This window comes from Rattus rattus, chromosome 10 (assembly GCF_011064425.1).
Source record: "Rattus rattus isolate New Zealand chromosome 10, Rrattus_CSIRO_v1, whole genome shotgun sequence".
Classification (NCBI taxonomy): domain Eukaryota; kingdom Metazoa; phylum Chordata; class Mammalia; order Rodentia; family Muridae; genus Rattus; species Rattus rattus.
In genome coordinates, this window is record NC_046163.1 from 66,739,928 (window position 1) to 66,753,264 (window position 13,337).

Sequence of the window (13,337 nt, forward strand, 5' to 3'; positions counted from 1 at the left end):
ATGAAGGCACACACACAACACACACACACACACACACACACACACACAAGAGATACACAAAAAAACAGTACAGTTTTGTGTGGCTGTATTACTGATTAGTACCCTGAGGGATTAAACAAGGAAAGGCACAGACACTCTGATGAAAGTTACAATGATGTGCCCCTATTCTTTTGGCTTTACGTGTCCACACCCATCTCTGGTTTCCTCCCTCTCTTCAAGGCCTGGGGGAAATGGATATACAGAATCTGTGACCTACTGTGTTGCATATCCTGTCAGGTCTGAATGTGTGAGGACCAACATGTAGCCAAGATACCTTTTTGCTCTAATATACTCGCATGTTACTAAAATTTATCTCAGGTGTGCTATTCTCTCTGTGACGTGGGGTGAGCCTCACTGGCACATCCACATGCTTGCCCTCACAATACTGTCCTTTTACCCATGTGACAGTACCAAAGAAAGGGACTAAGGGGATGGGAGTCTCAGGTCCCTGCCCTGTCACCTTCCTGCTGGGCTATGAATTCCAGAGCTCTGTTCCTCCACAAAAGGCCAAGCTCTGTCCAATAACCTTTCTTATAAGGCCAGATCAGCCTTGAAGTCCGGAAACCTGGTATAATCCTTTCCCCTTATAGATAGAAGTGTGTCTGTTGGCCCCTTGCCCGTGGGTAGGTTGGTGTGTTGGGAGTCTTGGCTCACAAGCACTTCTCTCCCTCCTTTGGCCCACACTCTCATCTCTGCAAATGATCTCTTAGCTGAAACGACCTCAGCTGCCCACGGACTGAGTTGCCTACCATGGAAAGGTTGATTCTTACATCCCATTTTATTGACCTTTACAATGTTTGTGGGACAGGACAATGGCAGTCGCAGAAATACATGCCAGCAGCTTTCTTTCACTCTAGGGACAGTCACCGGAAAAATAAAAGTTTGCCAATCGCTTGCACCAAAATTTCATTTTGGTTCATCTACATCTTAAAAATCATGAAGGAGCCATGCTGGAATTTTCCTTCTGGAGGCAGATCCTTGCATTTTTCTGTGACATCTTCATTGTAAGCAACTTGCTGTCATCCCAGGGAAAGCCTTTTGCTTCTCATTGTGGAACCTCTGTTATTTATAGTCAAATAATGGCCTATGATGCTTTCTTCCCTCTTGATGAAATCGTTTCTGGTGTGAGGTGTGGCTATGAGATCATTTTCTCAGAAGAGTACCATTTCTTCACCCAGCCCAAACTGGTTTAGTTCCTGCCTCATCACCTGTCACCATTGAATTTTTCTTCTATTCCATGGGGAGTTCCTTCAACACTCACCGGACCTCATCTGTCTTCTTGGTCGTATTATTAAGGTTGTGAGGGCAGCAAGCAATCAAGACTCTTGTGTTATATCTAAGCTCCCTGCATGTTGTTTGATGCCTGCCACACCGGAGACATTCTATCCATAGCTACTGACCAGCAGGGGCACTGTGCAAAACAACAATACAAAATCCTGTAGAGGTTTGACTACAGGGATTAATTCAGTATCCCATTTTTTTTTTTTTGTTGTTCTTTCTGAGCTTGATTGAGGGAGGGAGGATGTAGTGTGCACATAGGAGAACTCTTGGATATGAGCACCACCAGAGAAGGAGGGAGAGCCAGGATTATGAACACAGAGCTTTCTGAGATGTCAACAGACTTCTCTTAACTTGAGTTTTGATTATATAACCTAAAAGTAGTTAAAGCTGTCTTTCTCTTAGAAAAAAAATAAGTCCTCCTAAAGTGTATTGTTACCATACTCTGGTTTTTATTCCAACTGGTTATTCCATATCCCGGGGGAAAAATAGCTTTAACATTTGTTGTCAATATATTTTTTCTGCCTCCCTTTCCCTCACCTCCACTTGATCTTCTTTGTGATTTTGGGTTATTTTTTATGTCCCTTGATCTTGCCCAATCAGTACAAGTTCAGAAAAATGTCAGAGATTCTCCTGGACATTTAAGGCTCCAACCTCCCTTCGAATGATTCTTTAAGGTTACTTTGGCAATGGCAGTGAGAAGACAGTATGGATAGACATAGATGTCATCACGCTCTTGCTCCTTTGCAGTGAGACATTACCACATGGACTCTGGGATTTTTTTTTCTGAGTCACGGGTTTATATAGCCTGTCTTTGATGGAATGTACAAACGAATCTGATGCAGTCCTATTGGAGCCTCTGCTATAAGGAGAGGCAGCCATGCTGAAATCCTTACCTGTAGCGACTCCTCCTATTGCTTAACTGGACCATTAGTTTGCTTTCTAAGATTTTGCTACACTTAGCCATTCTAACATAGGTCTTGATTGGCTCATTATTCAATCAGACCAGCATTTAATTTTCTTCTTACTTATATAGGAGTGGGTTCTAATTCTTATTCTTTCTGCCATTCAGAGTAACAAAAAATACTAACGTATAGGCGATGGACCTTCAATAAATGTTAATATTTTCAGGGGGACATTTTGATCACACTTAGGATCATAATAGCATGTTTAGGTGTAGGAAATTACTACAAACTTAGAGATTAACCAGCATCAACAGTGAGGTAAGCTTGTCTGATCTATACCTGCATCCATGCTCATTAGTTACATGCCCCTCACTTGTCTTCCTAGCAATACTGATAGCAGTTCCGATATCTAAGAACTGTCAGTATTAAAGGACATAATCCACACACACCTCATGGTGTCTAATGTCTGCCTCAGAATAGGCCACCAGTTCTATGTGTTGCTTTAAGGAGTTTTTATGTAATTAAATTTGTTCTTTGGTGATCACACCCAACCTATCATAACCCCCTAAGATCTCCACCTCACAGTCTCTTTCCAAGATTCATGTTTCTTTGTTCATTCTGTGGCTCACTAAGTCTCACCAATGCTGCCATTGCTGTGACCAAGGGTTGGAAACGCCCAATGGAGCCTGGTGGACACTCCAGGTGTCTATGTTGGGTTTTGTTGGTTGGCTGGTTGGTTGTTTTTTTTTTTTTTAACTACTTGTTGTTTTAAGAACTAGCCTTTAGATTTTTCTAGAACTATTCATGCATAACCAACATTCTAGCTAAAGAAGGAAAATAGCTTTAGCTAGAGTTTGGAATGTCTACTGCGTCCTATGAGTACTCAGTTTGGAGACCTGAGATCAATGAAATTTAAATCACTGTGTTAACAGGTTTTTTTTTTATTTATTTATTGCTTCATATAACTATGCCTTCAAAGTCAGTTTTACAATGGCTCTTACTTTATTAATGTTATTTCTATCAAAAAGCCCGCTACTAAAAATAGTTATAAAATTTGCCTATATAACTCAATACAGACTAGAGTGTTCTGGTAAGAAAGCCTTCCTGTGCTTCCGTAAGAAAGCTACGTGAAGCTTAGTTAGTCACTAAGAAAGCAGATACAAAAGTAGAAGAAGAATTAGGTGAATTGGAAGGTAAACAAAAAGGGAGGAACAGGATCAAAATTTATTATAAAGGTATGTGAAAAGTCATAATGAAAACATTCTTAAGTATGATTGGTACATGATAATAAACATATTTAAAAATTTAGGACATTTACCCCAAAAGAATGTTCTTTCCCTACTATATTTCTTATTGTCAATAAAATTAATAAATATACCAGCCATAGTGGTATATTTACCTATGGTATATTTTTAAATATACCATAGGTAAATTTAAATTCAGAACATAATTCAGAGCATGATAGTTCATGGCCTAGCACAGCCTGGACGGGAGGAAATCCCTAGGCTTGCCTCAGTCTCTGTGAGTGAGAGACAGATCTAAATGGAGCAATCTCTAAACCACAACAGCATACCTCTTGACCCTGATTTTGAAGCCTGGTGCTTTGTTGGTAACAGTTGGGCCACAAAGCAGAGTATGCAGACACACCCTCTCCAAGACTGGCTTACATAGCCCAAGTCCCTATTTTGAGAAGGGACAGTGGCTTGTTTCTGTGACTTTGGGCAGGCATGATGGATCACTGATTGCATAAGGCATGAGCAGATAGCCGTTCATAACCTCTCCCTCCCTGGCTGTACCATATAGGATAGCTTGTGACACATGGAGACACCTAAGTGGCCGTTATCCTGAGGTATTCTAAGATGATGTTAAAATAGCCCAGGTGACCATGGAATGGGGTGAAGAGAAATTTGAAATGGATTCAATTGGTAGAGAAAATGGGGGTGGGGTGGATGTCAGGAGGGATTTAAATGACTTATTCAGAAACCTAACTTACCCAGTGTACAGCATGCTGCAATCCTCTCCTGCATTTGCTGTCAGGTGTGGTTTGCCTCTAGAACACAGGGTAACTCGTGTGTGTGTGTGTGTGTGTGTGTGTGTGTGTGTGTGTGTGAGAGAGAGAGAGAGAGAGAGAGAGAGAGAGAGAGAGAGAGAGAGAGAGAGAGAATGTACGTGAATGTGCAGGATGCTTTTTACACTGAAGTTAGACTGAAACGCACCCACTCCGTGTCACACCCGGATACTAAGATTTCTGCATAGTTGAATTAACTGTCAAAATGCTTGGTTTTCATTCCGGCTCCTCTGCCTCATTCCCATCTTTGGGGAGGCCCTGCTCTCAACATATGTCATAGCTACCTGGTTCCTTGGCATAGATTTCTGGGGGTTGACTTGCTGGAATCAGGTAGACAAAAAAAAAAAAGAAAGAAAGAAAGAAAGAAAAAGAAAAAGCCCACCAACCGTAGATGAGCTGTCACTGAAGTGGATGGAGAACTCAAAAGACAGGCTGAAAATTGCTGAGATGGGACTGGAAAATTATGCTCAGGGCAAAACCTTGGGAGCACCCCTGGTCCCCCAGGTATCACTAAATTAAAGAGCAGATTCCTCATTGACCACAACCATAGCTTAACTCTTCCCAAAATGATTCAAGTATACCCTTTGTGATAAAAATGGGTGAGTGCTTAGAATTTACTCCTAAAACCTTCAAAAATGCTTAGGATTTTAAAGCTCATGCTTAAGGGATTTCAATTACTTATATCCACAATTTACTTTTTTAATAAAATGTCTTACTTCCTAGCATGTCAGATAAAGGACAGCTTCCTAGTGCAAGAGAGACGCTCTCTGTTCTGTAGTTGTTTAAGAAAAGGGACGTGTTGATCTCGGTATTTTCTACTTCTGTTGAGCTCAGACAGGGTCTTAGCTTCTCTTTAAGAAGAGAAGAGATTACCTGAGAGGCTGAGGGATTAAATGTTTGTTTCCCATGGTTGGAAATGCACTGTCATTCTTGGTGATGTTCTTATCACTGTGATTCTGTCCTGCTCTCCTTCCCATGACTTCCCATGTATTTGCGAGCCGTTTGCTGTCCCTGTTTCACTTGACAGAGTTATCCACGTGTGCCTTCCTTTGTTCAGTAGCTTCATAGTCATCAGTGTTCCACAGAGAGTCGCACTAGGGACTATGGAGAATGTATGCCAGTAAAGGCAGGCTACCATATTTACATACACAGCCTAGTGGTGCATGGTGGGAAAATAAGGACTTCTTCCTCAACATGGAAACTGAGGAAACTCCCAGTGCAACTGTAAAGAGTTATCAAGAAGGAAAAACAGGCCATAGTGAGAACTGTGTTAAAATATTAACTTATTTAAAATTCTTATATTCTAAGAGGTTGAATTGATCAAGAGATAATTTTAATGAAAGAGAAAGAGAAAATATGCTAGACGTTAAAACCAGAAACTGTTTTTTTGATAAATTATTGATCTGTTTTGATGCTGAGGATTCAACACAAGACATTATTCAACACACACACACGCACACACACACAATTAAAGGAAAATAAGAGGCTGTGCCATGAATATGTCAGGCCAAAGGTCAATGAGGATTCTTATAAAATGATTTGGAGACAGAGTGCTGTGGACAGGTGGAGAGGTGAGTAACTCCCTCTTGGAACAGATAGATCTTACAGTAAGGAAGCCCTGGTATTATTAGCTCCATGAGTATTCGTCCCAATGGATGAAGGTTGGGTCATGTCACAGACATTTACCGAAGTGGCCGTCAAATTCAGGTCAAATTCAGTGAGGAAACCAGCCCTCAGTAACTTCCTCACTGCTCTTGACTTTGCTAGACTTGCTCTTTGGAGTCTTGTGTAACTTGCCATGGCTCCATTCTCCAGGTTCTTCACTTGTAGAGGAGGGATAAGGATACAATCCCTCCTTTAGGGAAAAAGTTAGGCATGTGTCCACTTAGAACATACACAGCTAAATCCCAAGTAGTGTATGCTGCAGGAGCAAAGAAGGTCTCTTTCTATCCGAAGCATCCACCGAGGATGATTTTAGAACACATACACATAGAAACATAAGTGTGCCTACTTCCTCTGTTTGGTCTGGAACCTAATGGCACTTGACGAATGATCTCCAACAACATTTTCCTCCAAAGTGTTTGGTTCCCTTGCTCTCTCCGAGCCAAGTACATTACCAATGTGTGTGTCTGAAGTAAAGCATATCCTTTGAGAAGAGGCAGCATTTAGAGGAGGGAAGTGGGTGGTTCGATGACCGGAGGTAGCTGCTTTCCTAGATACTTGCTATTGTCTTGTGGCCATACTGGAAGCTGCTTTTCTGCCTTCCCAGGGGTGATCACAACATATGAGTTATATCTAGATGGTACTCTGATTCACAATTCTTCGGAACTGAGCTGCCATGCCTATGGATTTGACCCTGGGAGCTTACACACCTTCCAAGTTCAAGCGTGCACAGCGAAGGGTTGTGCTCTTGGCCCATTGGTAAGTGTGTGAATTTACATTCTGGGATGTGTGAGCTGCTGGGAGACACTGGGTATCAAGAGAAAAATGGGAGCTTGTTGAGTACAAGGGGGAAATTATTCTTATTAAAGTTTACTTAAGAGATGTTTTTAGTTCAATGTACATTTCAGGGATGTGTACATTTCAGGGAAAATGCATGTATTGTTGAATAAACAGTAAATTGTCTGCTCTCGTATTCGTACGTATAATCATGCCTGCTTTCATGATAAATGAAAGATACACATTTTTCTTCTTAATGATACCACAGCAACTACATTTATGATTTTAAAAATGAACATCGAAAACTACAATTCCCACAATGCATTTAGATTTCTGTCCAAAGGGCAAGTTAACCAATTAAAAGATGGAACTTACTTCACCTCTTCAAATAAAGTATTTTTATTTCATGAATCTGATGTAGCTTTCTAAGAATAGTATTTAAATTTTTATTACTCTCTGCTTTTCATGCCCACATTTTAGAAGTCTATACTGCGTGTCCCTTTCATTGATGGTTACAAGCATGAAAAAATTATCCTTTGCTTTCCGACGTCATTTTCCACCAGTTAATACCGTGAGGCCATCACAGTCTGACACTGCTTTTTCAGTTTGAAAATAATATACTACACTTGTAGGCATTTCCTGGATTAAATGGATTTAGCCTCTTTTTTAAAAGGAGAAAAACTCACTAGTTAGAGGTATTTTTGGCAATGTTTGCTAATTCCCTATCATTTTAATGCACTGTCTTCGTTGAACACTATATTATATAAATATTACTACAAGAAGCAGATCTTTAATGTAATTGTACTCCTTACTTTGGATCACACCTTCCATTCAGAGATTGGTTGCTCTCTAAGAAACTAAAGCCCCAAGTCACTGAGACTGAGGCAGAGTCCTTAATGTAAAGCATTTACAACCAGAGCGCTCCGATGGCTACCCTTAAAAGCAGAAATGGAAGGAGGCCAGCAGATCTCTATTCAGAGAAAGAGAGGGGGAGAGACACAGAGAAAGAAGGAGGAAGAGGAAGAAGATGAGAAGAAGAGGAGGAGAAGGAAGAAGAAAAGGAGGAGAGAGAAGAAAACAAAGGAACACTCTATGTGCGCTTAAAAACTTGGACTTGTTCCAAGTGTAAACTATGAATTAAAGTCCTGGCTGCCCCACCTCATCTACGAGATACTCCAGAAACTTTAAATAAGGGGACACAGTTATTGATCTCTGTCCTGAACAGACAGCAGGCAATGTTAACCTTAAGAAATCAAATACCACAGCCCCTGATAGAAAGGGAAAGAGAATTGGATTGCGAAATCAGCTCTGCCAGGTCCCCGTCCAGTCTGGTCTGCACGGTGACTTCTGCACAAAACCATCTCCTCCACTTGCCCCTTTCCTCTCCTGCACCATTAGCAATGGCTTCCACATTTGGGAGACAGAAATATGCTGGGCTTTAAAAAAATATCCTTTGCAAATTGAAGAGCCTTCTTACCCTCACATGCAGGGAGACCCTTAGAGGAACGTGTGTCACAGTCTCAAGTGTGGCATCATGTGCCCTTTACACGGGCACATGGTTCATAGGCAGGGAGAACAATGCATGGATTTGGTAAAATAGGGGATTTAAAAGTAAGTCCTTTGTGCATCCATTGCACATTCTTGCTGCTTTGGTACAGTAAGAAGTTGATGGCTCGATGCGTTTTGCCACCACAGTCTGACCGAAGGGAGCTATTTGGGGTGATTAGGACAGAATTGCTCTCTGTTCCCATTTAACTCCCCTGTGGCCTGTTCCATTATTGTCAATTTAAAGAACATATTTGATTTTTGAATGATTCTAATATTAAAAAAAAATTCTTCAGAGGCTGAAGAGATGGCTAAGGGCTTAAGAGCAGTTGTTGTAAACCTGTGGGTCGTAACCCCTTTGGGGATCAAATGACCCTTTCACAGGGGTCTCCTAAGACCTACAGACATTTACATTATGATTTATAACAGTAGGAGAATTACAGTTATGGAGTAGCAACAAAAGTAATTTTATGGTTGGGGTCACCACAACACGAGGAACTGTATTAAAGGGTCACCCCAAAAGGAAGGTTGAGAGCCACTGGCTGAAAGCCAATCTCTGCTCAGGACCTGAGTTTGGTTCCCAACAACCATGTCAGGCTGTTTACAACATCCTAAGCCCCCAGATCCAGGGAAACCAGCATCCTTGTTTGGCCTCTGTGGGCTCCTGTATCCATACGCACATGCCCATACACAGAAGCACATACCAACACATAACTAAAACTAATAAAGTAAATCTTTCAAGAAAAAATATTTTTTTCCTGAAGACGTTGGAGGACCCAGGGGAGGAAACTCTAGACCTGCCATTTCAGGCCCATTCAGAAGCATACATGTTCTATGAATCCTTCGATTTCCCAACACTGTTTATCTTTAAAACATGAGGAGAAATTAAGTAAATATTACTTACCTAAGAGTTTCAGGGGTGTGATAAGAGTTTTATTAAGAATGGAAATTATGTTGAAATGTTTCTGGGCTTTTCCACACATTCATTCTTAAATTTATTATCTGTTTCAAAGGAAACTTTTAGGTCAAAACTGAGCCAACTTCTACCATTCCAGGGTCCTTTTCCATTTTAAGGCAACATAAATATTTAAGAAAAAAAATAAAATAAAGAAACAAACAAAAAAGCCTTCCTGGTCAGGAAAAAATGGTCCAGTAATCAATTTTTGTATAGAGTAAAAGTCAGAATGTTTAATGTTTATCTTGAATTAGCTAGGCATTTGAAGTGAATAATATAATTATCTGAAATTATCATTAATTGCTTGATTTTTCAAGCGTCATTTTGTTGGAAACTCCTTTAATCCCCTGTTTGTATAATGATTGGAACTGTACACACAGTTAAAGTAGCTGCATTGTGAAGAAACATTAAAGAGATGAAGAGAATCTCTCCAATCTAGCCTTTCATCACTTTCTGTACATAGCTGTTTGTGACTGAAGCAAGGTCTGAGCAGACAGCTCAGCGCCAAAGACCCCAGAGCCCTTCTCCGATAAAGATAAAATACCTGCGACCTCACGTTTATTAAGAATGAGCGCTCAGCCTTTTTCACACTTATTTTCATAATTGGAGAAATGCATTCACCTTAATAAATGAAGCCTCCACACTAGAGAACATTTGTCCTCTGCAGGAGCTTGTGTTTGATCTTCTAGTGAGTGCTGAATGAGATTGTTTGTCCTGTATGGCCAGGGCTGGGAACATAGTTGGTAACGTGCTTTCTTTAAAAGAATGAGAACTTTTAGCTGACTCCCCAGAACCCAGATGCGGTGGTGTGCATGAAGGACCCCACCCCAACTCTTGGAAGACAGAGACAGGCAGATGACTAGCACGTCCCAACAAGCAGGCCTAACCTATTGATGAGTTCTAGGCCAGTGGGAGATACTGTCTTCAAAACAAAATAGATATCTATTACAGAGCAAGGCCTGCATGCCTTCTGGACCCCACAAGTACATGTACATGCACATGATTCACCTGCACATGCATACATGTACAGACATGCACACACAAAGAGTAAGGTGAAAACTACCTGCGTATTCAATAAACTTTGAAAGGTCAAATATGGACCACTGATGCTCAGTTTAGCAAGTTCTAGACAATGATTACAAGATAATAAAAAAGACTGTGGGCCCCTTTTTACTTTCTTGCCAACAGTTACCTTTTCCTTTGGACACTTGGTCATTATTGGGCGATTAGTTATTGAGCCATTTCTGATCCTTGTCCAGGTTAAGACTCATTTTTTATTTCAGAGCCTTGCTTTCGAAGCAAATTATTTTTTGTTATAAGCAGGTCAACATCACATCAACCTCTTACATGATTGTTTCTTGGGGAGATTCACTATGGTACATTTATTTCTTGATGCCGTCATGATGTGTCCATTCAAAACACAGCCTTACTCCATGGGGAATCAGCAACAGCTTATTCTGAGCTAAACGTGAGTGAACGTGACCCAGAAATGTGGATTCTGGTCGCTCTGAGTGACAGGTTACACAAATAAATGATTACACAAATATTTCCTAGTTACGTAACCAAAAAATAAGTAAGTAAACAAACAAATAAGTAAATCCATGCTCTGGCCAAATACATTGGTGGGAGCATTAGGTAGGCAGGCACCGGAAAAGCCAGAGACTTTGCTTAGATCCTATACGCTGTTTGTCGATACACTTGGCTTTTGGATTGGTGAAGGCCAGTGGTCTACTCAAAGAGTACATTCTAGGGATTTCCTGAGATTTCATTTCATAGTCAAGAGGTATGAATCAGATTCAGGCATGCATGGTAAAAGACTACTTAGTATAAAAATTTTTAAAAAAAAGATAGCAGGGGTTGGGGATTTGGCTCAGTGGTAGAGTGCTTGCCTAGGAAGCGCAAGGCCCTGGGTTCGGTCCCCAGCTCCGAAAAAAAGAATTAAAAAAAAAAAAGATAGCAGAAGATGATCCTGGTTCTGAATATGCAATGTCTCAACCCTTTACAAACACAGGGGACCCTAATAAGTCATCTGGGCTCTTTAACATAGACACAACTTCTTCAGGACTCTTCAGCTGGTGGTGCCATCTTTTCATACAAAAGAGGAACACAGCTCAGACAAGAGATGGGGAGGGGAAAGGGAAGAAAGAGGGAGGGAAGGGCAGAGGGTAGGGGGAAGGGAGGTGAGGGAAAGAGATCAGAAGAGGAGGCTTCTGATGGCCTTCTCACAAGAGTCTATCCCTCCCATCAAGAAACTGGGAATTTAGGAAAGTGTATCTATATCTATATCTGTATCTATATCTATATCTATATCTATATCTATATCTATATCTATATATCTTTCATTTACAATTACTTAAAAATCATCTTTAAGCATCTCTGAAAATAGTCTTTGGTTATGCACAGACATGAGCACAAGCTCACTGTGAACCAATCAAAATCCTGCAGAAATCACAACCCAGGGTCTCAGTCAGGAACTGGAATTCTAAGCTTTCTCAGCAGGCACACAAGGTCTGTCTAGATGCTGACAAGCCGAGGCTCGCAGACAGGATGCTACTGCCACAAGTAGTTTGCTTCACAGCAAAGAGGATTCTTTGAAGAAATATGCTCTAACCACAGCATGTACACATTTTATTTGAAAACAAAGTAAATCCTTTTTATACTCACAGGTAGAAAATCGGACTCTAGAAGCTCCTCCGGAAGGCACGGTCAATGTGTTTGTCAAACCTGAGGGATCTCGGGAAGCCGCTGTGAGGTGGGATGCTCCTCCTCACCCTAATGGGCGCTTAACCTACTCAGTCCTTATCACTGGAAATTTCTATGCAGATCAAGGTAAATTGTGTGCAAGTCTTAGACCTTCAATAACATCAGAAAATTGTTCATCTGTATCTGAACATTTGCTTTTAGCCTAATTTTCATTTCTGGATTTTTTTCTTTTCCTAAAAAGTTGAACCTTCATAGATACATTAGAGAGGTGTGCTCAGTGCCTGTGCTACCCAGAGCTGCAGTGATGACCACCACCAGGGTAGGGTCCAGCAAAGTGTGTATCAGCACACTGTATAGAGACAGCTGTACTCAGGTGGGGTTCGCAGGACAAAGGTGGTTTTGTTTCTGGTATTTAAACTACACCTGTGGTCAACCGGTCGAACTGTTAAATAGGACATTCCAGAAAGAAACAGAAAGGCTATATATGGTTTCCATTCTATCATATTGAAATAATTGCTCTGTTTAATTATTACTTCTTGTTAGTCTCTGACTTACTAAAATAGAAATTGAACATTCTCACAGGGACGCAGTTCGGCATACAAATGGGGGTTGGCAGGCTCTATTGTTTCAGTCACCTCTGGTTTGTTGAGCTGAGTCCCTAGCAAGTGAGGGTTCCTGTGTGTCCCTTCCTTGTCTGAAACACAATTCCAACCTGAAATCTTTGTGCAAAGGCTTCAGCCTTGATTTTGCACTGCATCCCAGGTAACTTATTTCTGTGTGCCATCTTCATAATTCCCCATCAACTTGGGAGTCTGGGTGCAGCAGGTATTAAGAGGGGTTGGACCATCGGTGTTTCTTGAAAATATCATCGAATTCTCCATGTTGGTACGTTGGGTTCTGTTAGCACGACTCATGTAAGCACAGCCTACCAGAGAAGCAAGCACTTTGGGACAGGAAAATTAATGTGTGTTTTTAGTAACTGTTTCCTCTGTCACTTTCTCCAAAGACGTCACAGTAATTTTATAGGAAGTGTCTTAAATGTTCGTTTTCAAACTAGTAGCAAGTAGACACTCTCTAGTAAAAAGAAAATAGTCCCCTCCAGAACATCATTTGTTTGCATCTGCCTTATGTCCAGTTGTAAGATGATTTAACTGCATTCCCAAAATGTGTAGAAGCAAAGGAGATAGGAAAATGGACCTTTTGAGCCTTTGAAGAGGGTATCCCTCAAGTTCTGCAGTGTATCTGCAAGCAAATAAGCAAATGAACACTGAACAGACTCCAACTCAGAGGCTTGGCTGATCCCCTCAAAGATTGGCCTGTCCCTTTTTTATGCAATCAGGGCTTTGATGTATTCTGCTGTGAAGCACTCGTAAGATTATGAGGTGAAGGAGCGATGATCGATTTG

The 13,337-nt window shown here is 41.0% G+C and overlaps 1 protein-coding gene across 1 annotated transcript in view; it reads left to right on the top strand.

Moving 5' to 3' along the window:
* Nucleotides 1–13,337, top strand: part of Ush2a (usherin) — a 670,292-nt gene that overhangs the window by 350,919 nt on the left and 306,036 nt on the right. The window contains exons 35-36 of the mRNA XM_032915475.1: nucleotides 6,560–6,711; nucleotides 11,896–12,058. Of these exons, the coding sequence (XP_032771366.1) occupies nucleotides 6,560–6,711; nucleotides 11,896–12,058 (315 nt within the window). The remainder of the gene's footprint in view (nucleotides 1–6,559; nucleotides 6,712–11,895; nucleotides 12,059–13,337) is intronic.